General features: G+C 58.5%; 1 protein-coding gene across 3 annotated transcripts; it reads right to left on the reverse strand.

Annotated features, from left to right (window-relative positions):
• Nucleotides 1-1,207: 1,207 nt before the first annotated feature.
• Nucleotides 1,208-21,505, reverse strand: KRT80 (keratin 80). Of its 3 annotated transcripts, none has more exons than XM_060024815.1 (9): nucleotides 21,113-21,505; nucleotides 15,074-15,282; nucleotides 10,504-10,564; nucleotides 10,130-10,225; nucleotides 3,492-3,656; nucleotides 2,961-3,086; nucleotides 2,112-2,332; nucleotides 1,575-1,630; nucleotides 1,208-1,443 (listed from the first exon to the last, which is right to left on the reverse strand). In XM_060024815.1, the coding sequence occupies exons 1-9, from the start codon at nucleotides 21,410-21,412 to the stop codon at nucleotides 1,319-1,321; spliced, it is 1,359 nt and encodes a 452-aa protein (XP_059880798.1). In that variant the 5' UTR covers nucleotides 21,413-21,505; the 3' UTR covers nucleotides 1,208-1,318. The 3 variants fall into 3 exon arrangements, with proteins under 3 accessions (XP_059880798.1, XP_059880799.1, XP_059880800.1); XM_060024817.1 differs by having other exon boundaries at nucleotides 1,368-1,478; XM_060024816.1 differs by lacking the exon at nucleotides 1,575-1,630 and having other exon boundaries at nucleotides 1,208-1,478.
• Between the last annotated feature and the right edge of the window lie 5,541 nt (nucleotides 21,506-27,046).

Raw genomic sequence — 27,046 nt, forward strand, 5'->3', positions numbered from 1 at the left:
CCCCGAAGGTGAGAGCCAAGGGGAGGAAAGAGGAGCCCCAAATCTTCTTGTTGGATCGCTGCACAATCTCTCTTTGGTTGTTATCGGGGCCCTCCCGCCCGACCTCAAGGGCTCAGCAGCTCCCAGACCCGAGTGGAAAGTGCCTTCTTCATGACCCATCTACCCTCCCGCCCCGGTGGCACGGGGGCGGGCATGGAGGGAGGAGGCACGGAGTGGGGAGAAGGGAAGGAGCTCTAACCCACAGGTGTGGGTGCAGAGGAGGCGAGGGCCAGGCTGCTTGGCCCCATGCAGAGAACAGAGACGCCCAGGAGTGGGGTTCACGGGAAATGGGCCTGGGGTTTCATGGCAGGGGTGGGGCTAGGGGTCTCAAGGGCCTGGTGCACCGAAGCCAGGTTTCAGGCTGGGAAACACCTGGGTGGGAGGCAGAGAGCTCAGATCCCAGGCAAGGTGGTGAACCCCAGGATGGCAGGGAGGAGAAAGGAGGGTCCAGTTCTCCTGCCTGATCTCCGGTTGCCATGTGGCCTCCCCGCTTCCCACCTCCCCGCCAGGGAGTTCGTCACGGCAAGAATAACTTCTAGAGAAGGGGCTTGGGAGCTGGCTGGGCAGCCTGTCCACGTCTGACTGTGACCTGCTGGGAGGGACCCACAGGAGGAGGGAAGGGGCACAGGTGTCTGCGCTGACCTCAGAGGTCCGGGCTCAGGTCCCAAACACCCAGGGAGCCTCTTCCCCTCCCTTCCTGATACTGTCAGGTCTCCAGGGAGCCCAGGTGGTGCAGGAAAGCCCGGGGTCCTCAGCACCCAGCCTCCCCAGGAACTCCAGATGCGGAGGGTGCCCAGGCAGTCCCATCAGCCCCTGGTCCGTGGCTGGCCAGGGCTGGGGGAAAAAGGGCATCGCCTCGGTTCCGAGGCAGAGGCAAGGCAAGACCTGAGACGTGAGCTTAGGGCAAGGGTTGGGCAAAGGGTCAGGGGGACCTTGGTTCAGAGCCCTCTGTCGTGGGGAGGAGCGAGGAGGTGCAGGAAAAACAGACGCCCGATCCCAGTTTACCCAGTCAGGAAAACCTCTGGCCAGAGGTTGGAAGGGTGGGACTGTGAGATATTGATGTGGAGCCCAGTGACTTTGAATAGCTGGTGACAGTCCTGTCGGATCCCTGGCAACCCACAGAAAGGCAGTCACTGTTTCCAACCCTCCTCTTCCTAGTTCAGGGTCAGGTTTGCCTTCCTTCCCGACCTAGAGGCTCCAAGCTGCTTTCTTGAGTCTAGCTTGTATTCCTCCTGCCGCAGGGGAATGACGTGGGGCTCCTGGGGTCCGGGCAGCAGCCTTACTGTGAGAGCTCTGACTCCTGCGAGAGGAACTCTTCCGAGGTCTCGGTGATTTTGATCACGAGGTCTCCCCTGGTCTTCTTTTTCCAGGAGGGGGCTCTCGAGAGGCCATGCTTGGAGGCAGCTACAGGGAACATAAGGGGTGGGGCAGGGTACGGGCTGGAGGTTTGGGAGCCATTTAGTATGATGCCTTTAGGGCCACGATCCCCCCGCTGTCCACCTCCCACCATGGGTTCTTGGGCCAAGCGGGCTCACCAGTTCTAGAGCTGGACTGCATGGATCTGATCATAGTGGCTGAGGGCAAGTCCATCCTGGGGGAGGAGGAAATGGTGGGATGTGAAGGGAGCCTGTGGCTTAAGCTCCCCTGGGATTGGGGGCCTGGGGACTGGCATGAGGAGGGCGATTCTTAGCTGTCACTCCCAGCTCTGGGCTGCCCTTTTGTGTGAGCCTGGCTAGCCAGCTTGTCCTCTCTGGGCTCTGCATGAATGGCTGTGATTTACTGAGCACTAATTTGTGACAGGCATTTGCTCGCAGGATCGTATTAATCCTCTGCACCACACGCGCGCCATGCTTATGATCGGTCCATCTTCCAGATGGGAAAGCTGAGAATTTAATGAACCGGGCCGAGGTACCAGTTTGTTTCAGTGGCTGAGCCAGGATATGAATCCAGGCGTGCCAGGCTCATAGAATCATGCTGTGGGCGGGGAGGGGGTGGAGAGGGCCGGCCTTCTATGGGGCTGGTCCTACAGTCCTCCCGCGCTCCCAGCCCCACCCCGCTGGTCCAGCTCCTACCGGCTCTCCTCGCCCTCCACCAGCTTGTGGTAGGTGGCGATCTCCACGTCCAGGGCCAGCTTGGTGCTCATCAGCTCCTGGTAATCACGCAGCTGCCGCGCCATGTCCTGCTTGGCCTGCTGCAGGGCGGCCTCCAGCTGGGCCAGCTTAGCCTTGGCGTCCTGGAGGGTCAGCTCACCGTGGCTCTCGGCTGCCTTGATGTTCTCCTCCAGTTTCATGCACTGCAGCCAGGAGGACAGAGGGAAGGGGTCAGTGAGCAAAGGTGGGAGAGAGAGACCGGGCCAGGGCCAGGAGCCCACCTCTGTCCTTGGTGGGGGTGTGCATGGGGAGGGAGGACCTAGCACGGCATTCCTGAGCGTGGTAGTGGGTTGCCTTGCAGCAAGAGGGCATTCAGCTAGACCTACGGAGACGCTTTCCCAAGGCCACCAAAGGGGGAAGCACAGCAGGCCCCCAGAGGAGCCTGTCTCAACTGTCCTTAAGGGATGACACTTCTCTGGCTGGAAGCTGGGGCTTAGGCCTCCCCTCCCTTCTCTCCGTGTAGCTGGTAGGAGGCCTGGAGGGAGGCAGTGGGCTCTGGGTGTATGTGGCTGGGCCCTCCAGCGTGCCAACAGCCCCGGCCAGTTTACAGAGCACTTCTATCTGCAAGGCTCATGTGATCTGCAGAGCCATCTTAGGAGGACGGATGAGGAAACTGCGGTCCAGGGATGCTAAGTGACTTGCCCAGGGTCACTCGGCCAGGGCTTGCTTGGACTCCGCATGTGTGACTGTGTGCGTGCGTGAGAGTGGGCGAGAGCGTGTGTCCCGCGCCCCTCCCTGCTCCACCCCCAGGTGGGCACTTCGGACGCTCACGTGGCTCTTGGTGGAGAGGATCTGGGACCGGAGCTTCTGGATGTGCACTTTGAGGTCAGCGATCTCGCCGCGGCTTCTCTGGAGGCTGTTCCCAGCCTCGGCTGAGCAGGCAGCCCGCTCTTCCACCTGGAGGTTGTGGAGGAGGCGGCAGTGAGGGGCCGCTCAGTGTGTCCCCCCCGGCACCCTGGCCCCTGGCCTCTTCTTCTTCCTCACCCCCGCGCCACCTCCTCCTCTGTGGCCCACCACTGCCCCTCCTCCCCCCACCACATCCGTCTCTGGATGGCCTCTCCTGGCTGCCCTAGACTGAGCCCCACGGGCCGTGCCCACACCTGGCCTGGCATTGCTGGCTGGCAGCACAACGTGAGCCTCTGAAGAGTGCAGACTGTGGGCCTGCCCGGTCCCCATCACCCCTGGAGCCGGGCACAGCGCTGGGCTCTCACATTCTCCTTTCTGCCTGTGAACTCACTGCCGTGGGCTCCGTCCCCCCGTGTTTCCCCATTCCCCTCTCCCAGAGTTTCGTGAGCCCCGAACCTGGCTCTGGGAGTACGCCTTGCCCTCTTCCAGGCTGCGAGCCGCGACGGCGTCATACTGGGCCATCACCTCCTCCATGATGCCGCTCAGGTCAACGTGGCAGCGGCTGTCCATACTCACGGTCACCGACACATCCTTCACTTGGGCTGCCAGGTCCTTCAGCTCCTGGCGGGGCACAGACTTGGGGGCTCAGGGCTGGTAGGGGGGCACCAGACCCTCAGCCAGACATAGTCCCCATTGTGCATTCATCCCCCGGGCGAGGGGAGGGCGCGCTCCTCCCTGTCTCCCGGGAGAGATGCTCAGAGGATAGATGCCTCCCTGCCCCGCCTCGCCAGCTTGGACTCTTGGGAAGCAGCTCTTGGCCCCCCCCCCCCCACTCACCTGTTGGTCTTCCTCTCTGTGAGGGCAGGGAGGGACCCTTGACTCCAGAGGCCCACCCTACAAGCCTTATCCCTCTTGTTTCCCCCCGTCTACACTGTTGTCCACTCCTAGGGCAGACCACCTTCCTCCTCTCCTGGCGGGGGAGGAAAGGGCCCAGGACCTCTGGGCCTGAGGGAATTCTACCATTGGGCAGCTTGGCCTCCCCTACCCCTGCCCTCCCAGGACGGGAACTCCCCGAGGGCCTGGATGAGCCGTTTTCCCCTCCAGGCCTCCATATCTGGCAGGGGAATGTCTCTGTTGAACACATGTTGGGATGGAAGCCCGTGAATGATGAGGGCAGGAGTAGACCAGAGGCTGACAGTTGAGCGTCCCCACTCCCCTGCCAGTGGCCAAGGCAGAGGTGACTCCAGGGTCGCCCTGGGGGCTCAGTGCCCCTCCCCATCTAGCTGAGGGGCTTGCCCGGCCACAGCAGGATTTAGCCTCAACATCTTCTCTTCTCTCTGTCCTTTGGGATCCTGCCTTCCCCCTCTTCTCTGTCCTCTTCTCTGCCCAGAAAATGCTAGCCTATGTTCTCAGAGACCCCGGAAGCGTTAAAAGCTCCCATTTCCCTGGGGGCTCATGATAGCCCAGGCTGTGTGTGTGCTAAGGGCTCTCCAGGCATCCTCACATCTCCTCCTCATCAGGTTGGCACGATTGTTAGTCCCAGATTACAGAGAGGAAGGAGACTGCAGCGCACAGAGTTGATGGAAACAGCTGTGAGTGCAGGGCTGGACTCCAGAGCCTTTGCGGCTCCTGCTAAGCTCACATCGTGGGGTGGACACAGGCGCTGAAGCCCCAGATCTGCTTTCTGTCATGCCCCGCAGCCTGACAGCTTTCTGGCCTGAAGGTTCAGGGGTGTTTAGAAAGGCAGGTGGGGAGGGGTGTCTTTGTAGGGGCTGCAAGGTGTCACCTCCAGGGCCCTGGGCTGCTTTCCCTGGAGGTGCTGATTAACAACCTGGGCCCGTGTGGGGCCCGTGTGGGGAGGAGTGAGTGGGCATAAGCAGAGTGTCCGTGGCCAGCATCTTACAGACAGAGCGAGGCAGGTGGCCGGGGAGTCTCAGAGAGGCAGGGAAGGGGGCCGGGCACCCTGGGAGGTGGGGCGGGGCTCAGCCCGGGGGAGGGAGGGGGTGGGACAGGGACGGCATAGTCACTCCTGCCGGATCAAACTTTGTTTGATTCAGGATCCAAACAAGGTCCATACACTGTCATTGGTCCGTAAGTCTCTAAGTCTCTCTTATTTTGTAGCTACCATCTCCATCTCTCTCTGTCTCTGTTATTATTTTTTTCTTTTTCTTATTGAAAACACCGAGTTGCTCGCCCATAGTCTGAACTTGACCGACTGCCCTGCGTGTCGGTGTTTAACACGCTCCCTCTGGCCCCTGCGTTTCCTGAAAAGTGGCAGTTGGATCAGGAGGCCTGCTCAGATCCAGGTTTTGGTTTTGGCTCGTGACCGCATTCTGATTTTGGTTCCTGATTTTGGGCCCCCTCCCGACGCTCATCTGTCTTTCTGCTCAGCGAGGCTGTGGCTGAGGCTCTGGCGTCTGGACCTGCGGATGCTGCTGACCTGCAGCTCGTATCCCTGTGGCTGTAGACCGCGGGGTCGGGCAGCTGCGAGGCCTGCAGAGGAAGGCCGCCCCTCCCCTGTCCGCTTGCTGCCTGACCCCGCCCACTAGCATCTCTGGTGATCGGGATCGCCTCCTGGAAAAGGCAGCTTGGGCAGTGGCAGGAGCCTGTCTCCACCCTGGAGCCCGCGGGACTCTGAGCTCAGTGGCCAGCTGCCCTTTAGGGGGTTCCCCGATGGAGGGTTTTAGCTGATCTGCAGATGGACTTAACAGAGATCTCGGAGCAGAGGCAGCAGGAGGCCCCGACCCATGCCAGAATAAGGTTGACGGTGCCTACGGATTCATGCCCCAGCTCTGCTGCCTTGGGTCATCTTTGGAGACTGGCATCTCCCAGATGGAACGGACATCCCTGCCGGAGCTTGGCTGTGAACCGTTTCAGAGATGTAGCTTGGGGCTCCCTCAGTCACCATGTTGTGTAGGTGGGTGGACTTGGGGTGTTTCAGACAAAGCTCTCCAGGGACACTTCCAGCCCGGGCCTAGGGTAGCGTTTGTTGTGGACGAGGAAAAGGCTAGGGCGCTTCAGAACACAGGGCGCCACCGGGGCAAAAGGATGGGAGAAACACAGTTGATGGGGCAGCCTCGGATCCTTTCTGGAAAGAGGCAGCGTAAGCATGAGCATGGTACACAGCAGCAGGAAGTGGAGGGCTTAGAGCATCTGCAGACCTGTTCAGACAGGCCAGCCCCTGCCGGGCTGCAGAGGGCATAACAATGCTGACTTGTGTGGTGTGGGAGTGCCACCATGGGATGGGTACCTTCAAGTTGGCAAGAATTGAGCCGGGGTACAGTTCAGAGCTTCGCTTAGGAGCCAGAGTCTGAGGAGGCTGCCATGCGTATGACCACTCTCGTTGTGGTCCCCCAGGTCCGGGAAGATGGTGACTCTGAGGGGGTACCAGTACTGCTTGGTAAAATGCAGTGTTTAATGGCAGTGGGGGACTTCCCCAGTGGTCCAGTGGTTAAGACTCCGCGCTTCCACTGCAGGGGGCACGGTTTCGATCCCTGCTTGGGGAACTAAGATCCTGTGTGCTGCGTGGTGCGGCCAAAAGAAAAGGGAACTGAGCTCTGAGTACCAGCACATCTTATTACCTGAGCAACCCTGGCCAAGTCTGTAAACTTAGCCGAGCCTCAGTTTTCTCATTTGAAAAATGTGTATAATTATGGAACTGAACACAGCTAACATTTAACAAATACCATGTGTCAGACACTGTTCTAAGTGTTTTAGGACATATTAGCAAAATAAATCCTCTCAACAGGCCAGTGAGCTAGGTGCTATTGTTCTCCCCATTTTACAGATGGGGAAATTGAGGCATAGAGAAATAAAGGAACCTGCTCCAGTTCACATAATCGCCAAGCCAGGATTCAAATCCCAGCTGCTCTAAAGTTCGTGATTTCTTAATCTTTATCCCTACTTTATAGGGTTATTGGGAAGAGTAAATGAGATTACATCTGGAAAGCACTCAGCCTGGTGCCTGGAATGTAGTAGGTGCTCAATAAGCAACAGCTAAGGAAACTATTGTTGTGATTGGTAACGGTGATGGAGCCGGGAGGAGGTGTCCAGGGCCTAGCAACCTCCCGAGGCACCGCGAAGGCAGGTGCCAAAGCAGCTTAGTCATGCCAGGTCCTCTGCAGGCATCAGCACCCTAGGAGGTGTGCCTGGGGGCAGGGGGTTGTCAGTGGATTCCGTAGCTAATCTCCCTGGAACCAGAGTGTGTGGGTGGGGCAGGTGGCATTCTGGCTGGATGCAGCCGGGCCCCCATGCACTTGGGAGCTGGGGTGTACCCTGGAAGCTGAGGGGAGATGGGGGCCCCAGGGTCCTCTCACAGCCTGTATTCCCGGAGATGAGGAGTAAAGGGGTTGCCTGGGAGGCTGCAGTGTGTAGATGAGGCCCTGAGCAGCCTATGGCCATTGGCTTCTGGGAAAGGCCTTCCACAACTTATCCTGGGTGTGTGTGTGTGTGGTGTGTGTGTGTGTTTTGGGGAGAGGGGAGGGCTCTTTCCTGGGACCCTGGGGTGGGCCTATATAGCCGTGCTTTTCTGATGTCTGCTCCAAAGTTGAAACCAGAGAGTCTGGCCTCACCTGGAGCTACTCACATCCCGCCATGTTTTCCTTCTACCTGAGCTGGCCATGGCTGGCACCTGCCTGTGCTTGGACCTGCTCTGTCTGATGCAGTAGCCACTAGCTCTCTGAGGTCACGAGCACTTGAAACGTGGCCAGTCAGAACTGAGATGAGCTGGACGTGTAAAATACAGACCAGGTTTTGAAGATTTAGAACGGGAAAAAGAATGTGAAATAGCCCATTCATTTTTTATAAGGATTACATGTTGAATAATCATATTTTGGATATACTGGGCTAAATAGAATACATTAAAATTATTTTTTTCCATTTCTTTGCTTTTTAAAACAATGTGGCTACTAGGAAACTTACAATTACCTATGTGGCTTGCATTATATTTCTACTAGGCGGTGCCAGCTTAGAGACCCGCTGGTGTGGGGAATCTTTTTAGCAATGGGTCAGTGTTGCCTTCTCAGCCTACGAGGTGTGTGGAGAGAAACTCAAACCTCACGGCCCGATGTCAACCTGCCACCTCACTGCCTCCCAAAGCAATAATAACTGCTGTTATTATATATATTATATATAACATGTAATAATAATATATTATAAATATATTATGTTATAATATAATACATGATCGTATTTATAATATAATATAAATAATAATAAATGCACTTCTGCGTTCACAGTGGCCCTTTCTCCACAGCAGTCCTCCAGCAGCACAAGCCATACCTTTACCCCGTCTGTAGCACCCACGCTGGTCCCTACCATGGGCTACCCATCATGCTTAGAATAAGGCCCACAGCCCATCCTGGGCCCCAGACCCTGCATGAGCTGGCCCTTGCCCACAGCTGCTGCTTTCTCTCCCTCCCAGGATCAAATCATTCCTGCCTCAGGTGCTTCACACGGCTCTTCCTTTGGCGGAAGCCACCTCAAGTCTCCGCTGAGCTGGATCTTCCTGGTTTGGGCCTTCACACGCTTGGGTCTCCTCTGAGATGCACCCCTGTCAACACTCGGACTCGGGGGCGGAAGCCTCCCTGCCCTCTTGCAGTAAGGCATCACCCTGTTTCTTTGCATATCAGCAACTTTTCACCCTCCAAAATGATCTTGTCCACATAGGTGCTTATTAGCCTGTCCCCTCTTAGCTAAGTTGTGCCCTCCTGAGAGCAGGGAACTCGCCCGCCTGGCTCACTGCTGTGATATCAGCGCTGGCATCTAGCGGGCCTGCCGTAAACATTCGTTCAGTGAATGAACGGATCTATCCCATCCCAGTCTGTTGCGCCTGGGCACCCGCTCCCCACACCACTCGGTGGGCATTGGAGCGGCCTGCCCGCGAGGGCTGCCTCCCTGCTGTTGGCGAGGGTTGGGGTGTTCTCTCAGTTCTGCTGCCTCCCATGGCTGCAGGCGGGTCTCAGGCCCACGGAAGCCCCTCTCGGGGCTGAGCCGCCGGAGAGTAGCGAGGCCCACGTGCGGCCACGAGGCCCAGTCTCGTCTCCACAGGGCGAGCCCTGAAGCCGTGGTCAGCAGCCCTAGGGCATTTCAGCGGACCTTTCTGACTGCGGTGGCGACTTTGACCCCTGCTCTGCCCTGGGCTGCGTTGCCGTAGCTTGGCGCCAGCGGTTTGCGGCGCACAGGCTGCTGCACCATCATCCCCAACGAGGGTCCTGCCTGCTTGTAGATGAACTGAAGCCTCGCCCCATCAGCCTCCTCACCCCTGAGACGGGGGATGTAGAGAGGAGAACACACGTCCCAAAGGATGCCCAGGAGGCAGAGTGGCGCTGAGGGGTGGAGTCCAGCGGCAGCGCTCATCTGCTGGCGGCACTGGCAGTGGGACAGGCCTTGCTGGGCCGCTGTTCCCCCAGGCTCAGCTGAGGACATATGAGAACGTGTCTGGAGGCTCCTCTGTCTACATTTACTGGGTCTCTGTTTTTGGCTGCCCCACGCAGCATGTGGGATCTTAGTTCCCCAGGGATCGAACCCATGCCCCCTGCAGTGGAAGTGCAGAGTCTTAACCACTGGACTGCCAGGGAAGTTCTTACTGCATCATTTCTGTCTGGCAGAAGCTAGTGTTGTCTGGGAACCAGAGGATCTGACTATAGGTCTTCCCTGCCTCACCCCAAAATGGAGGGGGGTGCACTGAAGGCCTATCACAGCTAGAACTGTGGGTGTCTGTAATTTAGGCTACGGGGATGAGAGAGAGGTTAGTTCAATTAGAACGGTTGTTCAAGGCCTCCTGGTTCCCTGCCTGAGGCCACCTCCTGACCCTCGATGTACCTGGTCCCCTGCATGCCCTCAGCGCTCCAGCACACATGAAAGCAGGGCTCTCCCTGAGAGAGGCTTTGTGGGAACCTGCCGCACCCCATGAAATGAGTGACGAGGGGACATGCTGGATTATTGACAGCAGCGTGCAAGGGGTTTAGGAAACTGTTACACCTGTGGCTGCCAACAGTGAGTGCCTGCTGAAGTTTCCACGACCCACTGGACACCTCTGCCTCCCCTGCATCCCTTACCCACGGCTCAGCGGGACCCTGGCCCCATCTTCTCACCTGCTCGTAGATGCTTTTCATCAGGACCACAAAGCTCTTCAGGCCTTTTAACTTGTTCTCTAGTCCTGTCCGTTGAAGACACTCTGCATCCAGGTCCTGGGGGTGGGAGCAGCTGTGAATGATGGGGGAGGGAACGGAGGGGTCCCAGGGCAGGGGTGGGGTAGGGGGAACTTTGCTTCCTGGGTGAGATGGGGGTGAGTCCCAGAGGAGACCTGGCTCAGAGCCTGGCAGAAGGAGAAGGGTGGGGACAGGTTCATGTCTCTCTGCCTGTGGTCCTGGGACTCAGCCTCTGGGGGCTTTGCTTGGGGATCCTGAGCGAAAGAGGGCAGAGTGTCCATGAGAAAGGAGCCCCCGGGGCAGGCTGGGGAGGCTACCTTCTTCAGCTGCGCAAAGGTGAACTCCATGTCCGTGCGCTTGGAGATCTCGTCCTCATACCTGGGAGGTGGGGAGGGAGGGAAGGGGGAGGCAGGGAGAGACAGAGAGAGAGAGAGGCGCTGCTCAGCTGGGTGTGGTGGGACTCCGCGAGGGTTTGTTTAACCCTCCTTGGGTGGGGCTCAGGGCCTCTGTAGCCCCATTTGGTGCCTTGTGCCGGTTAGGAAAACGTCGTCCCTTTCTTCAGGTGGATGCAGCCCCGCTCCTCCACGATACCCTAGTGCTGGCTCTGGGGCAGCAGGCAGCCCACTTCCCAGGCTCACTCCTTGATGAGCAGCCTTTCCTCTCCCAGCGGCATCTGCCCCTTCCTGGCTGTGCTTCACATTCACCTCCTCCAGGAAACCCCTCCTGATTGTGCAGCCCTTTCACCCTGACGTTTTGTTCCCTCATCGTTTTCCCATCTCCTCCCCGGAGAGTCTCAGTTTCAAACGAGCTGTCTTCGGTTGAGTCTGCTCTGAGCATCTGCCTCGCACGTTATCCTCTCCTAACTCTCCCTGTCCCTGCAGCCCCACCCTTATCCCCACTGCTTTGCTAGACAGCAGGACACCAGGCCATCTTCCCCGCAGAGGGAGGACAGGAAGGGCATGGACTTTGCAGTCAGATGGGCCCCCGGTGTGTTTGGGGGCAGGTAACTCCACCCCCCGCTTGTCTTTCGCGGTATGCACGGGTGCATGTGCATGGGTGCGTGCGTGTGTGCATGTGCATGGGTGCATGCGTGTGTGCGTGGGAGCTGAAGCCCACCAGCATTCCACAAAGGTGGGTTCCCTCTCTCCTCAGATGTGCCTCTTCCTTACTCAGTCCACCTCGTTTTCAGAACAAGAACGCTGTTGGATGGGGAGACGGGCTCCCTGGATCCTTGACCTTACATTCTTGGCCCCCGGGGTTGGTGTCGGCCAGCTGCACGCTTCCCACCTGCAGCCCTGCCTGCCCCAGCGGATGTGGGGATCCTGTGGCTTCCTGTTTTCTCCCCTCCTCTTCAGGGAATGCCTGAATCACTGGCAGCTCTAATTACAGCCACCCGCCTGCCCCAGTCCCTGACCTCACAGATGGGGCAGCGTCACCCATCGCCCACGTCGACTAGCTGGACCTGCCATCCCCTAGGCCTTCTTTTCCCCCAGCCTCCCTGAGGGACTCAGGGGAGCAGGCCCCAGGGGGTGAGAGCCCATGGGGCACTTGGGCCTCTGGAACTCAGTGTGCTGAGGGCCTGCACTCTCCCCGGTCACTACCTCGGCTTCGGAGAGTTTGGAGGGACTCTGAGAGTACGGGTCATGGGGGCAGGGTGGTGGGGAGGGCCAGGGAGACTGGTCTGCAATCTGGGGCCTGCCAGGGCAAACAAAATGCCCAAGAAGCTTTACTTGCACCCCCTCCTGTGACCCTCAGAGCTGCTAGCCAGGGATGGCCTATTGGTCCCATTTCACAGATGAGGAAATCGAGGCACAGAGAGGGGCTTGGAGGCTCGTGCAGCAGGCTGGTTAAGCATGGGGCTCCGGAGCCAGACTATTTGGGTTCAATTCCTCACTGCCTTGCTAACTAGCTGTGTGACCTTGGACAGGCTGCTTCTGTGTGCCTTTGTCATGATGATGTTGATGTTGCGCGGATTAAATAAGTTCATACATAAAGTGTTCACAACGGTGCGTGACACCCACTAAAGCGACTGCTATTATTATTACCCAAGCTCCCTCCTCTCCAACACCAGACCCCGGCCCTCGGCCCCTCTGTCTCAGCATTTCCAGAAAGAAACCACGGGAGCCCTCATTGCAGGCGAGGGAGGGGGCAGTTCTCTGCACATCCTTCACAAATCTGACTTGAAGAGGCTTCCCTCTGGAATCTGGGGGCCTCCTGAGTTGGGGACAGGGGTCTGGGGAGCCCCAAGCTGAGCAGCTCCCACTGACTGGCCTTCCCCACGCACGCCCTGTGTCCAGCCTCTCCCCTCCCCCCACCCCTCTTCTCTGGATAGCAGAGTTCTGCCAGCCTGGGTGCAGGACCTTGGGGAGAACTGTCCAGTGGGGAGCCCTCCGAGGTGCCAAACCTCCTTTTTACCCCTCACTGCCCTTCCCAGCCTTCTGTGCAGCCTTCCAGCCCCCTTCTCGTTGACTCCACTGCATTTCAATTCCAGTTCACCCCCTCAAACAGATGCTCTTGTGCACCAGACAGCTTACAAAATCGTATGCGACATTCCTGAGTCACTTGCTGTGTGGGCTTGGGCAAGTTGCTTCCCCTTGCTGGGCCTCTGCTTCATCCTTAGTAAATAGAGGGGTTAGCTAGCTGATCCTTGGGGTCCCTGCTACATCAAAGCTTTCGGAAGTCTCCATTCCCATAGAGGCTTACGTGATGCCATGTCCCCCTATTCACCACCAATCCCTTGCCAGTCTGTCAGCCACCGGCTCCCGAAACCATTCTTAGCCCTTTTCAGCTCGTCACACCCATACCTCCCCCAACCAAACTTGTTTATTTCTAGGAGTGAAGCTGATCTCATCGGCCTTGTAGGCTCAAGGCACACCCCTCCCTGTCAGGGCTTGGTCTGGCGCCTCCTGGCTCCTGGGGGCCCCGGGCTTTGCACAGCCAGGCTGCAGCTTCTGTGGCTCTGGCCCGCAGACCCAGAAACCCTCCAGCCTTACCTCCCCCAACTCAGGTGTGTTCCCTACCCAGAGAGGGGAAGAGAGGCCCTGAGCCTAAATAGTAAAACCAGGCAGCAGGCCAAACGAGGGGGGCTGAGCCAGATTAAGACAACAGGTAGTGTTTGTACAGAATTTCCAGTTACAAAGGGCCTCTGTGGATGTGATCTTGCTGCTCTCACGGGAGCGGCTTCCCCCGGGAGCTTGTGAGGTTAGGGATGGGACTTAGTATGCACGGCCACGTGACTGAGGACAAGCCCCCGCCCTCTCTGGGCCTCTGTTTCCTTCCCCATAAAAGGAGGATCCAAGTTGCCATCCAGCTCTGCCATCCTCTGCTCCTTTGAGGGCCAAAGACCTGCTCGGTATCAGTGAAATGAGTCGTGGGCTCTGGTGCGCCAATATGATTTGCCTCGTCACCGTCAGAATGGGCAATCAGATTCCCTGTGTGTTCCCCTAGGACCTGGGAGGGCAGGGCTCGGGGGAAAGGTGGCCCCCAGGTCAGAAAGGGGCCCAGCCTCGAGGACCAGCCCAGGCCAGGGCTGTAGATCATGCCAGTTGGCTGGGAAGTCCCAGCCAGATCCACAGATGAGGAAACTGAGGTCCCCAGAGAGGGGAGAGCTCTCTGTGTGACCCTCCCCTCTGCATGTGGTCTGAGCAGGGGAGGCCATGCGGAGAGGCGGTGGGCAAAAGCCCAGCCAGGTCCCTGGACTCCTGACAGGCTGCCTCCACCCTCTGACTCTGGAGGCTTTGGGCCTTGCCTCAGATCCCTGGCCGGGGGTCCGGCCCAAGCCCTGCCAGAGGAGGGTGCGGGCTCAACCGCACCCTGTCCTCCCCTCACCCTGGCCGGGGGCCTCCTTGCAAGGAGACCGGCCTCTCTGCTCTGCCCAGCCTCCTTGTCCTTGAAGCCGTGGCCGTTTTCCGGTCAGAAAGGGTCACCTGTCCTCTGAGCTACCAGGGTAACTGGTCTGCTTTTCTAGACTGGCTGAATCAGCTCAGCAAGCCCGAGTCAAGGACCGCTGTGTGCTGGGCACTCAGCCTTTTAGGGGTCAGAAAAGGGGCCGTTTATCAGCCCCGGGCACCACGCTGAACTCTCGACTTCCTCCTCACACCAGCCTTGCCTTGGCGTCAACCATCAGCGTTCCCCCTCCACACGGGAGGAGACTGGGGTTCACGTGTGAGGCGACTTGCCCGAGGTCACAGAGCTAATGAGGGGTGTGGGCAGGGAGTAACCCCCTCCCACAGGACATAGTCATGCCCAAGCCTGGGCCCTTAACCACTGGGCCATACTGCTTGCCAGCCGCTTGTCCCCCTGTCTGTGTGTCCCATTAGGTGACAAAAGCATCCTGAAGGCTGGGGCTGTTCTCATCTCTCTCTAGATCCCAAGTCCACTATTGAGGTCAGGCACGCATTACCTCTAGGGGACTGTTTCCTTGTGCAAACAGACCCCATCATTTCTGCTCCTTGCCAGCCCAAGAGAGGTCAACATCCCAGGCTACGTTCAAAGCAGGAGCCCATCTGTTGCTCTAGCTAGTGACACAACTTCCCATTGCCAGAGGGTCGTGCGGCCGAGAGCCAGTGTGTTTATGGGCACAATGGGGATGCGAGCTGTGACAGTGCCCAGGGGCCAGCAAGCACAGGGCTTGGCCGTCAGCCAGCATGAGACTGGCTTCGTCATAAGGGTCACTATTTGGGGGGTCACTGTAGCTTCACTGTCACATCCTCCCAGTATTTATAGAGTACCGCTAGCACCTTGCAGGTCTTGAATAAGCAACTGTGGACTAAAGAATTGTTTTCTAAAGAAGTTTCCTCTTTTTCTGGCCTGGGCTCCCAGACCCACCTGAGCGCAGCTTGGTCCCCAGCCTCAGTCCCGGCCCACATGCCCATAGGGCGCCCCTACCTGATCTGAAACGCCTTCACCGTCTCAAGCTCCTGCCGCAGTTTGGTCTCAAGCTGGCCCCCTTCCTGGTTCACTTCGCGCAGTTTCTCCCGCAGTCGGCCCTGGTGCTCCTCGTAGAGGTGTCCAAGGTCAAAGGCTGCCGAGTCCCGGCTCTGCAGGAAGCGCCATCGGGTTTCCAGCAGCTGGTTGCGATGCTCCAGGGCTCGCACCTGGGAGAGCGGGAGGGCTGCCGTGAGAGGGCCAGGTGCGGCCCAGCCAGCCCACGCCCCTTCCGGGGGCCTCCATGCGAAGTGGCAGCTCATCTGTCCGGAGCACACCCGCGGAGCACACCCACCCCGGGCCCTCACTCAGAGCCTTCAGGTGGCATCTCCAATTACTGATTGTTCAAACTGCAGATGGTGAAATAAGGATGGAATCTGAGAATCCCAGGGAGGTGGAGACGATTAGCGAAGGTTTCCTACGGGAGGGCCGGGGCCAAGGAGATGAGGGAAGGGGGCCTAAGCTGTGAACTGCCCACATGTGACAGGCTCTCCAGGCCTGCCTGGGGCTTGGGTGGGAGACCCCACGGAACGTGGGGTGTCAGAGGCCTGTCTGCCACCCACCTCGGCAAGCCCGGTCTCATCTTGCCTCGGAAACTCAGCAGGGTAGGGCCTGGTTAGTTCTTAAATGCTAATCCTCCCGACAACCCTGGACTTGTAGCCCCTCCAAGCCTCAGTTTCCCCAGCTAGAAGTCAGGGATGATGTCACCTGCCCTGCCCACCTGCAGAGAGAGGAACCCGGGGATGTGATTTGAGGCAGCAAATAGCAAACTCTGCTCTAGCTCCCACTGTGCACCGGGCCTTTTCCTACCTGCTGGACATCTTTAACGCACTAAACCCCCAAACAACCCGACGGGGTAGGTGTTATTTTCAGCTGCACTTTACAGACAACGGAACAGGGTACAGGGAGGTGAAGTAGCTCGCCCAAGGTCACACAATTAGCAAGTGGCAGGGCCAGGTGCGGAATCCAGGCAGTTTGGGTTTAGAATGTTTGAACCGCAGCAGCATAGGCCTCCAGTTGGCTGCAAGGTCTCTGCAGGCCCTGGGACCAAGCTGCCATTGCTGGGCTGGCTTCTGCCTCTAGTTAGGGCCTGTCTTGCCTTGAGAACAGAGACTGGGAGGGCTCTGGGCCCAGGGCTCCTTTCAAACTCTGCGTCCTCTTCACACTCTCCTGCTCAGACTTCTGCAGGGGCTCCTACAGCTCCCACCCCAGCCACCGGCAGATTGGCAGGGTCCCTCCTGAGTCTTCTCCTTCCCTCCACCCAGTTCAGCCCAGCACAGCCTGGGGGCTCCCCCTGCCTCTTCCCCACCCCGCCTGTCCTCTCCAGGCCCGACCTTTCTCGGGCACTCACTCTCCTTCCCACCATCCCAGGCCGTCCTCCACGTGCTCCCAGCCGCCTCCCCTCTTCCCTCCAGTATTTGGCGCTCGTTTGTCCTGATCCCCCACGCACCCTATCAGACTGAGAGCCATCTGCTTGCCTCTTGGGGTCCCTAGCGCATCAGAGCCCGGGACGCGGGTAAGCCATCGAGGCGAGACGGGTGGCTGGGGCTAGGCGCCTGGACAGTGCAGGCTGTTGTTGTCATGAGGATGTTGTGACAACGAGCCTGGTGAGGTTCCCTATGACCACAGGCAAGTAGCTGGACCTCCTCCCGTCCACGGCTGGCATCAGCTCCCAGAATCACATCCTGAAAAGCCAGAACCACAGCCAGGAGCCTTTTGGATCAGCGGGTCTATACCCTTCATATACAGAGGAGGAGATAGGGGCCCAGGGCAGTCAGGTCACGTGTCCAGGATGTCTACAGCAACTCGGTGGCCAAGCTGCACACACAGGCCCATCTGACGGCAGCTGCCGCGCTGGACATTCGTGGTCCTCTTCCTCCTGAATTTGGGTGCCAGGTGGGCTCGCCTCTCTTTCTGTCCTGCCCACGTTCCCGGGTTTCCCTGAGATACTCTGCTGCTCTGCGGAAGGCCCCTTTGACCCTTGCGGCGGACAACACCAGCGGGAACACTGGACAATGGCATTTGTGGGCTGTCATTCCCCTCCTTAACTCCCACTGGGACCGGTAAATTCTGCTTGAAGCTGACTTTAAGCCTACAGTTTGATGTCATCGCCATCAAACAGGTTCAGTAGGGATGCAGTCGAGAGAGTTTCTGTCCTCCTTGTGTGTGTGAGGGATTGCTGGGTGGGGGTGAGGGCAGGTTTCTGCTCACTCCACCTTCCCTGTGTTTTGACAAGTAAGAGCCCCATGTTTATACTGGGGGTGGGGTGGGAGGAGAGATGTGAGGCTCCTTCCTCCACCCATAAGCAACCAAAAAACCCTTTAGACCAGGAAGTCCTTCCCTTAGTCTAACCTCGATCCCCTATGCTTTAGTACTTGCCTGCTGGGAGACGGGGTGCATTTGGCCAGCCAGTCCAAGGGCACTTTTGCCTCTGGGGGATCCCGGGAAGCCCCCTCTCCCTGTTGCCCTTGGGGGAGTTGCTTGTTGTCTCAGTGGGTGGGGATGGAAACTCATCCCCCACCCAGAACCTTCCCTGCAGAAGGGCTCCTCCCTCTCTCGGAACAAAGGCCTTGGGAGGGCAGGAAATCCTGGCACCCTGTGAGGTGCAGGGTTAACTGCTTCCAACCTGTCAAGGCTGCCGAGCACCCCCCTCTCATTCCCCTTCCTCCCCGTCCTGGCTGACCCCTGCCCTTAGATCACAGGCGGCAGCTCTAGAGGAGCGTCAGAGAGCAAGCCCCTGGTCTACCTGCTTCCCATTTTACAGATGAAGGAACAGGCTCAGAAGCACAGAACTCACTGTGACCCAACTCCAGGGTCCCGGGCCGCCCTGTTGAAAAGCAGGCCCAGATGAGGGTGGGGAGAGATGTGCTTTCTGTGGAGGGAGCTGAGCAGCCTGGGCTGGGCTGGGACCCCCCTCTGAGGAGGGGGGGCTGACCGCCTGGGAGGCTTCACGTCCCCAGCCCATGGCCCACAGTCCGTGCCCATGAGCGTTCGGAGCGATGCCTCTGGGGCTTGCAGGTCCTATTCCTCAGGTGGGGGTGGTGTCACATCCTCTGCCTCCAGCCAGAACTTGGCTTTGCCTAAGGAGCCTCAGGGTCTCTTCGTCAGGAAGGGCTGGTTTGTGCCTTCCCTCGTGCAGGTGCCCAATGGCTCTGGTGACTTCCAGAGGCCACACACACCAAGGGAAGACCCTGTGCCCGACTCTCTGTCCCCAGCCATTTTAACACCCCTCTGGGATTCCCCCTCTATAGCCTCCTTGGGCGCCACTGGTAGAGTCCTCCCTCTTGTCCCACCTCCATCCCCTCTGGTGTCTGCGTGTGAGGGTGAGAGGGCCCAGCCAGCAGCCTCTGCTGGATGTTGGCATTGCCCTCTCCCTTCCTCCCTCGGCCTCCCCTACTTCATGGCTGCAGCTGTACCAGTCCTTCCACTGGCATGAGCTCAGGGCTACCCTCAGAGCAGGAGCAGAGCAGGGAAGTGGAGTCTGAAGCACAGAGAGGGTAAGTGCCTTGCCCAAGGAAACACAGCCTCCAAGTGGAAGAATTAGCATCGCTCCAGGGCCCCTTGGTGGACTCCTGGGGGTCTCCCCGCCGACCCTCTCCCTCTTCCTCCTCTTCCTCAGTGCTCTCTGATTTCTCTCGGTGCCTCAGAGGGCCCAGAAGGGGATGTGGAGCTGGAGGGTGGCCCTGCCTGTCTCTTCTCTTTGCCTAGAGCCCACCCCTCCACTGGTGATGGCGTCTTACCCCCTGGCTCATGCATCTCTATCCAGCCCCATGCTGCACACCTACCCACGAAGCTCCCGCCCCCCTCCCTCCATCAGGGCCCTTCCTTCCCTCTTACCAGGCTCCCTTCTGCCTGGAAGGGACTAAATGGGTTCAGGAGTTCCCTGGGCCAGGCCCATTTATGGTATTTTTAATATAACAAACAGAATGCACCTGGTACGTGGTAAGGGCTTTATAAATGCTTTTCAAAAATGATCCCGTTTGACAAGCTCATTACACCGATGTGTAATGAGGCACAGAGAGGCTAAACAATTTGCCTGAGGTTATGCGGCCGGTCAGAGGTGAGGCCAGGATGCAAACCCTGCAACGCGACTCCAGGTTTCACGTTCTTAACCTCTGCTTGCTTCCCCTTGGGCCCTCACGGTCTTTACAAGGAGGGATTCGAGCTAATAACAGACCTTCTCCATAGAGTTGGTGGATCGGCTGGGACTCCTTGGGCAGAGCCCCAGCGATCAGCTTCCCCAAGGGGCTGGCACCCCGGCTGCCTGCGTCCCACCCTGAAGAGCACCCTCCTCAAGGCCAAGTCTTGAACTGCGGATTGGGAAGCTCCAGTTCTTCTGAAGCTCTTAGAGGGCATCGCCCTGGCCCTGGGAACAGAACCCAGACCCCTCGGGCCCCTCCCTGTGCCTACACACCCCTCTGTCCCCATGGCGGAGAGGCACAGGGTGATACCAGCCCTGGCGTCCAGGGAGAAAGCCACCCATCCGCGCCGAATTACAAATTACGTAGCTCATGAAACATTCCTTTTAAGGGATTAAGCTGTATTTGGAGAGGAGGTGGCCCTGCAGGGACCTGCCTTCCCAGGGCAGCGGGCTCTTCTCCTAGGCTCTGGTTGTCCTCCAGTTGTCACTTCCCCTCCACACCCCTACCCCAGGCACCCCAGGTGTGGGTGCAGGAATGCTGGTCTGGACGCATGAATGCGGGAGAGGGGGCCGGGGAGAAATGACTCCCACCTCGGAGGCTACTGGCTTCGTGTCTCACAGACCTGAGTTCAAGTCCAGACCGTACCCTTGCCGGTTGTGTGACCTTGGGCAAGGTACTTCACCCCTGGGCTGCTCTGTCTACACAGGAGGGGAACTAGCCACTGTGGAGCGCCGGGTGGTGTGGGCAGAGCACAAGCCGGTGCTCCAGAAGTTACTTTCTTCCCTCTTCCCCTCTCTGTGAGTGCCCACCTAGGGGAAGTACAGAGGGACACAGGCTGGGAGAGCAAGGGGAAGAGAAGGACCCAGCCAGGGGCAGAAGGATGAGGGGTGGGGGGCAAGAAAGTTGAGTTTTCCTTATCTGTAAAATGGGCATGAAAATGACTTCTTTCCTAAGGTTGAGGGAAATTGAGATAAATATGTAAAGTACCCAGCACAGTTCCTGGCACATGGTGAGCTGTTAATGATCAGTAGCTGTTACCATCTGGCTACTATTCTCGGGCAGGGCAGCAGGGAGCAGAGCTGGGAGGGCTGGTTAGGGGAGGTCCTTGGAGGAGGTGAGTGAGGACCGGCTTTGGGAGGTAGACAGGACTTCCTTGGAGCCCTTGAAGCCCTTGCCCTGGGCCGGAGATGGATGCCAGTGCCCAGACCGGCATGCTGGCCATGGCAGTGGGGTCCAGGAAGTGGGGTGCCAGGGACTCAATCCCTCTACTCAGGTGGGTGCAGGGAGGACCGGCTGGCCACCTGTTTCTGACTCGCAGCGTCCACCCCTTGCATTCCTATCTCCTGACAAGCCACAGCTGCAGCCCCATTCTGCAGCCTCCTTCTGGCCTCCCCACATGTGCTGCCCCCCCCCCGCCCCCAGCCCTTGCCGGTGTTTCTGACCCTGGAAGCCGAACAGAGCCAGCAGCGTGGACAGGAAGGTGGGCCCTGTCCATCTGCCTTGGAGTCGGACTGCATGTAGCCCATGCCCCCATCGGCCATTCTTATGAGGGGGCATCCTCGTGGTCACACTCAGAGCCCCTCCCTAGTCCACGCCTGGGAGGGAGGGTGAGCCCAGGCCACGCAGCACATTATTATCCTGACACCCCTCAGAGGCCATTCCGGGGTCCCTCTCTCCCCCACATCAGGGTGGTGCAGGCACTCCCCTCCCCATCTCTCCGCTCAGAGCCTGCGGAGTTAGCAGTGCCGACTTCCCATTGGCTGGGGGCGGGCGTGGGACGTGATGCTTGGGAGGTACAGAGCTCAGCCTCCTGCCCAGGGCTTAGTTTTGAGACAGCCCCTCCACACCTTTTGCTCACCTTGCCGATCAGGGAGGCAAACTTATCATTGAGGACCTTCATTTCCTCCTTCTTCTGGCTCTCCTGCTGCTGGGTGGCTGGGTCCACCTTGAGGTCCAGAGGTACTAGCAGGCTGGGGTTCACGGTCACCCTGGGGATGGTGCTAGCTGTCAGGCAGCCTGTGAGGCTGCTGGAGCTGAAGCCCGGCCCCGGGGCCCTGTAATTGCTCCATCCGGAGGTGCCAGGCCAGGGCTCGCTCGCCTGGGTCACCTCACAGCTGTTGAGGTTGCCGAAACCGACGACGCAGGAGCGGCAGGCCATTGCAGGTCCCCGGGACCCGGAGCGGGCAGGGCGCAGTGAGGGGCGAGCAAGGCTTGAGGGGTGGCGGCAGCTGGCTCCGGTCGCAGGCAGGGCAGGCTGGGGACTGAGGAGCAGACACCTGTCACACAGTGCTCATTAGCTCCTCAAAGGCGTGACGCCTCTCAGCCCGACCAACCTGTTAGATGATGTGGTTCCTGCCCCTCCCCCGGCACCATGGACCCATCTCCTCCCGGGGCAGGGATCTGCCTTGCTGAGGGGGGCTGTTCATAGGCCTCCCAACCAAGCCAGGCCTGGCTCCAGGGGAGAGGGACATAGCTGGGCTGGCTGGCTGGGTGGGTGTCGGGTGGTAGCCAGAGGAAAGGCAGCTTCAACGAAGAAGGAGAGAGAGCGAGAGAGAGAGAGAGAGAGCGCGCTATGCCTCTCACCGAAGACCTCACTGCATACCTGAAGGCTGACGTATCTAGGCTTACATATTTCTGGAAAAGATGAGGCAAGCGCAGGCCCTGGGCTCCTGAGTGTAGGGCAGCTGTCCTGGGCACCGTGCCAGTCTGGCATTGGAAAACCACACCTTGACTGTTTATTTTCTACATGCGCAAGAGTCTCCCCTGCTTATCTTCTCCTCTTCCTTTCTTCCTCCTGCTCTCCCTCCTTCCTGCCTTTGATCTATTATTTATTGAGTACCTACTGTGTGCCTTCCACCATCTGAGGGGCTGGAGAGGAAATAGATGGTCGAGGTCAAGAGCCTGTGGCTTTGGACAAGTGAGAATTGGTTCAAGACTCAGCATGGGGATTTCCCTGGTGGTGCAGTGGGTAAGACTCCGCGCTCCCAATGCAGGGGGCCCAGGCCAGGGAACTAGATCCCACACGCATGCCGCAACTAAGAGTTCGCATCCCACGTTGAAGGAGACTGCCTACCGCAACTAAGACCCTGTGCGACCAGATAAACAAACAAACAAATAAATTAAAAAGTCATCCCTGCCCAAACCTAAAAAAACAATTTCATCTTAAATATGAAGTGTAAGTAGAAAAGACACTGATTTGCTCCCGCAGAGCCTCTGATGGAGTGGCAGAGGGTTCGGCCAGCCCAGGGCACTCCCTCCTGCCTTCCTGAAGTTCCGGAGACACCGCTCTTCCACTTCCAGGCACTTTCCAGCTCTCCCGGGCCTGTCTCTTCCTTCCTCCCTGGCCTGATGTCCCAGGGCGCTCTTGCCCTGGCTGGATGGCTCTGTGTGCCCTCCCTGGACCTGGTGCACCGCCCTAGGTGGTGGGGCTACAGCAGAGAGAGGAGCGTGCCTGGGAGAGACTCCTGTGGTCACAGGGGTGGAGAGATCTCTGGGACTGGAGGGGGAGACAGGCTGGAGATGGGAGCTCCTGCCTGGGTCACATCGCCCCTTCCAGGCCTCCTGCCTCCCAGGCTAGACCTCCGTCCTACACAGTGGGCATTTCTGGCTCCACTGGGGCACAGGAATCTGCCCCGAGGGCACGAGCCTATCCTGAGGTTGGATCCCAGGCTCTGATGCTGGGGGTGGGCTGCTGAGACACTTCTGGGTGATGAGGTCACTGCAGGGGTGTCTGTGCAGTGTTTCTGGGGTAAGTTTGGGTACCTGGGCAGTCTCCCAACCCCTCCTGACATGTGCTTCCCCTCCCCCATGCAGCGCCCACCTGCCTCCCTGACCTGGTATCTGAATAACACGTGGTGGAACTCAGCACCCTGCCCGCCCCAACCCTGACTACCCCCGTGTGCTCTGCGGGGAGTGGGGAGGGCAGACAAAGGCATACGGGCCCTGCTGGTGCCAAGATAGCAGCAGACACGTCATGTATGTCCCCAGTGCTTTACATGGATTAGCTCCTCAAACCCTCACGACACTCGTCCTTCGCAGACGCTTTAATTCTCACCAGCCCCTGTTTACAGAGGGGGAAGCTGAGGCTCGGAGGGGTTGAGCGTCTGGTCTGTTGATAGCAATGTATAAGCAATGGATTTGAACCCAGACAGTTGGAATTAGGAGTCCTTCCTCTTGTCTCAGCCTCTAAGCCAGGTGACTCCTGGAAAGGGCAGTGAGACGGAAAAGGAAGCTGTCTTCTTACATCTGGGGCTCGATTCCGCCTAACTGTCTTTAAGCTGGATGCTCAGTTCTCCAGAGACCTTTGGATAACTCAAGTCTGCTGTTCCTCGCTGACCTCCGTCAGCCCCTGTGTTTTGACAAGTCACAGTCCCTGGCTTCGAGGCTGGCCCTGCAGGGCGGTCTCTGGGGCCCGAGCACTGGGCGGCCTTCCTTGCGGGTGGCCTGGCTTCTTGGAGGCAGGGAGGGCACGCTGACCTGGGATGCTGCGTGTGGGGAGGGGGATGTGGTCCCACCTGCTGCTTCCTCTCTGGCCCAGAAGTCTTCCTTGAGTGCAGTCACAGAGGTGTCTTTGGCCGTCACAGCTCTGGCTCCTGAACAGGAAGTGCAGCAAAAAAGCCCCAAACATAACTCCACGGAAGCACCCAGACCCCCCTTCCTCCCCTTCTCCTTCCCTACCCTAGCTTCACGCATGCCTCCCTCCACCCCTGAGTTAACATCCTGGGGGGTCCACTGTACGGGCCCCTGACTTTGCACCCTAACCGAGGACCTGACATAAACCCTCTCCTGGCCTCGATATGAGCCCAAACTTCCTAGGGGTTCAGGCCCCCAGGGGGCAGGAAGCCTGGCAGGGGTTAGGAGAGGGAAGGTGGAGGGTGGGCGAAGATTTCAGTCTCTCTGGGGTATGTTTGGGGACCTGGGCAGTCTCCCAACCCCTCCTGGATCTACTCACAGACAAACCTTGGGGCTTCTGGTGGGACATGAGCTCGGGTGAGCCCAGCTGGAGACAGCGTCTTGTGCCCCTTAGGGATACTGGAGCCCTGTCCTGCTTGATCCTTACAAGTCCAGGGACAGAAATCTCCATCCCTCACCTTCCACTGCGAGTCCGCCTCCTTTGCCCCTGGTCCCCTGTCACTGGCGACAGGAGGCAAAATCCTGATCATCCAGGAGGCCGAGACAAGGTGGAAGTGGGACAGGCGCTGGCCAGAGCTAAGAATGGGGGAGGCTCGGGCCCCTGAAATTGGTCCTCAGAGAAGCAAGGGGGAGTTTTCTTATTTTCTCTACTTCCTCCTTCCTTCTATTTCTCTCTCCAGGTCACTACCCCCCAACAGCTGATGTATCTCTGCTCACTCTCATCCACCCCTTGTTTCTTGCCTCCCTGCCTGCCTGTCCCTCTGGGACAGTCCTGGTCCAGGGCTCCTCCATCTCTCAGCCCTGGGATAGGAGAGGCATCCTGGCCCCGCAGCCCGGCTGGATGGTGTTATGGGAATGGCACGGCCGTGTCACAGTTTCAGTGCCTCGTCTGTGCGTTTTCCCCCTTTGGCCCAGGCAGGCCTGGGATAATGCAGGACAGCAATGCATAGTTGCTGGATGAATGTGCCAGTGAGCACATCCTAGCCTGCCTGAGGCTCTGGGGCGGGACGTGGCTCTTGGCGAGACAGACAGGGACTCCGGGCGAGGAAGACTCTTAGCCTCACCCCAGGGCATGATGGGAAGGCCGGGCCACTTCTCCAGGAAGCTTCCCAGATGAACCTGCTTAGGTTTTCTGCCCCTCTCTCCTCCTCTCTCCAAAATGCACACCCACACCTATGCCCTCGCCTGGGTCAGTGCCCTCTCTCTTTGTGCAATCCGTGGCTTGGTGGAAAGAATTTCTGAGGGTCCCAGAACTGGGGACTGGGAAGCTGAGAGTAGACTGGGAAGGGCTGCGGCCAAGAAGGGGGACCAATAGCAAGGATGGAGACATTAAAAACCGTGCCTGTGAAGCTCCCTCCACGTGCCAGGCAGGCTGTGGAGACACGGGAGAGGCACTGACCTGGGGGAAGGTGTTTGGGGCAGTGAGCAAAGGCTTGAAGGAAGAGGAAGACGTGTCCAGGAAGGGTGTGGGGAGGTTCTTTCAGGCTAAGATGGCAGCAAACCGTTCGTGTAGGACGGTGACGATGACGGGAGCCAGCCAGCGTGGCTGGGGTGTCAGAGGTGCTACGGAGCTCAGGGGAGCAGCAGCGTCCTCGGGGACCCAGGAAGGCTGCAATGCAGGCATCTCATCACTTGGCATAAAGTTCTTCAGTGGCTCTCCGTGGATTAAGGTCTAGAAGATTCCTTGGACTGTCAAACAAGATTCTTTGCACCTGCTGCCCTTCTTCCTCTCTGTGTTTCATCTCCTGCGCTCTCCTTCTCTCCACAGGCCCTGCCCATTCCCACCCCCACCAAACTGGCCCCGTTTCCCTGAACCTGACGAGTGACGTCATGTGTCCGTGCTGGCGCAGATACAGAACATTTCCAACGCCGCGTACAATTCTATCAGCCAGTGCCGATCTGCAAAGAAGACATCCGAGATGGGCCAGGAGGCTGCAGAGCCCTGGAGGCTGTGAACTGGTCCAGGATAGACGAGGGGGCAGCATGGGGGTGCTGGCAGAGCTGGTTTCTGGTCTGGGCTCTGCTACTCACCAGCTGCGTGGTTTGGGGCCAAACGCTTGGCCTCTCTGGGCCTCAGTAGCTTGTAAAATTAGATTGTACTGGATGATTCGAAATTGTTTTAATTAAAAATTTTTTTTCCAGTTTGGTTCGACCAATGTTCCTCACGGTGTGGTCGATCCCATTGTTATGCCAGGTACTCAGTGGTTTCCAGTGTGATCCAAGGTCTCTAGCCAAGCAGTGCTCTGGGGACGTCAGGCAGCTATGGGCCTTCTGTACTGAGGGCAGGCCTCTGGGGTCAGGGAGAGGTAAGCGTAGGCTAATTACACTCTCCTGTCCTCACAGCACTTAGCCCATTTGTGATGATTTGTTGTTGCTTGTTTACTTGTGTCTGCCTACCCTGTGAAGCTCTGTGAGCCCGGGGACCACATGATGGTTTTATTCCTTGAGGTTCCAGGGCCTGGCACAATGCCTGGCATGTAGTAGGTTCTTGATGACTATTCCCTTCTGGAATGAATAAAAGGCCACCCTTCCACACCGGGCACTTGTTATATGATATTGCAACACAGGATGCGACTCCAAGGGCTTCAGATGGTGTAGAGCGACAGACCCCGGGTGGGTCGTGGAGCCAGACGCTGGGCCCTCCGCTTGGGGAGGCATGCGTCCACTGGTGGGGACTCCCAGAGGCCTGGCCTCCCGCTGCTTTAGCTCCTGCTTAGCACAGGGAGGGAACTCTGATGTTCTCCTCTCACGGTCAGGTGCCTCAGGTGGACGAGAAGATTCATGGTCCTTCTTGCAAAAGAAGGAGGCAGGAGGAATCCTCCCTAAGCTGGCAGAAGCCCCATTAGGCTTAGACTTTGGTCAGGCATGCATTTGGGGCAGGGCAGGGACCAAGCCGTAAGCTGCCCAGGTACCTCTCCTTCCATGTAGGGTAGGTACCTCAGCCCCTGCCCAGCTGTGTGGGTGCTGGGCTCATGTCAGTGACATCCGGCAGGGTTGCCAGGCCTGCTTCTGGGTGGAGGAGGCAGGAAGGAGGATTGCACAAACGGAAACTGGCAGGAGGCCCCACTTCCGCCAGCTGCTCCCAGGGAGGGCCCCTTGGCGGCAACAGACCCCCGTTCTCCGGGAAACACTGTACCTTCTCGCCTCCTTCCTCCCCAGG

This window comes from Delphinus delphis, chromosome 11, assembly GCF_949987515.2.
Source record: "Delphinus delphis chromosome 11, mDelDel1.2, whole genome shotgun sequence".
In the NCBI taxonomy this organism is placed as follows: Eukaryota; Metazoa; Chordata; class Mammalia; order Artiodactyla; family Delphinidae; genus Delphinus; species Delphinus delphis.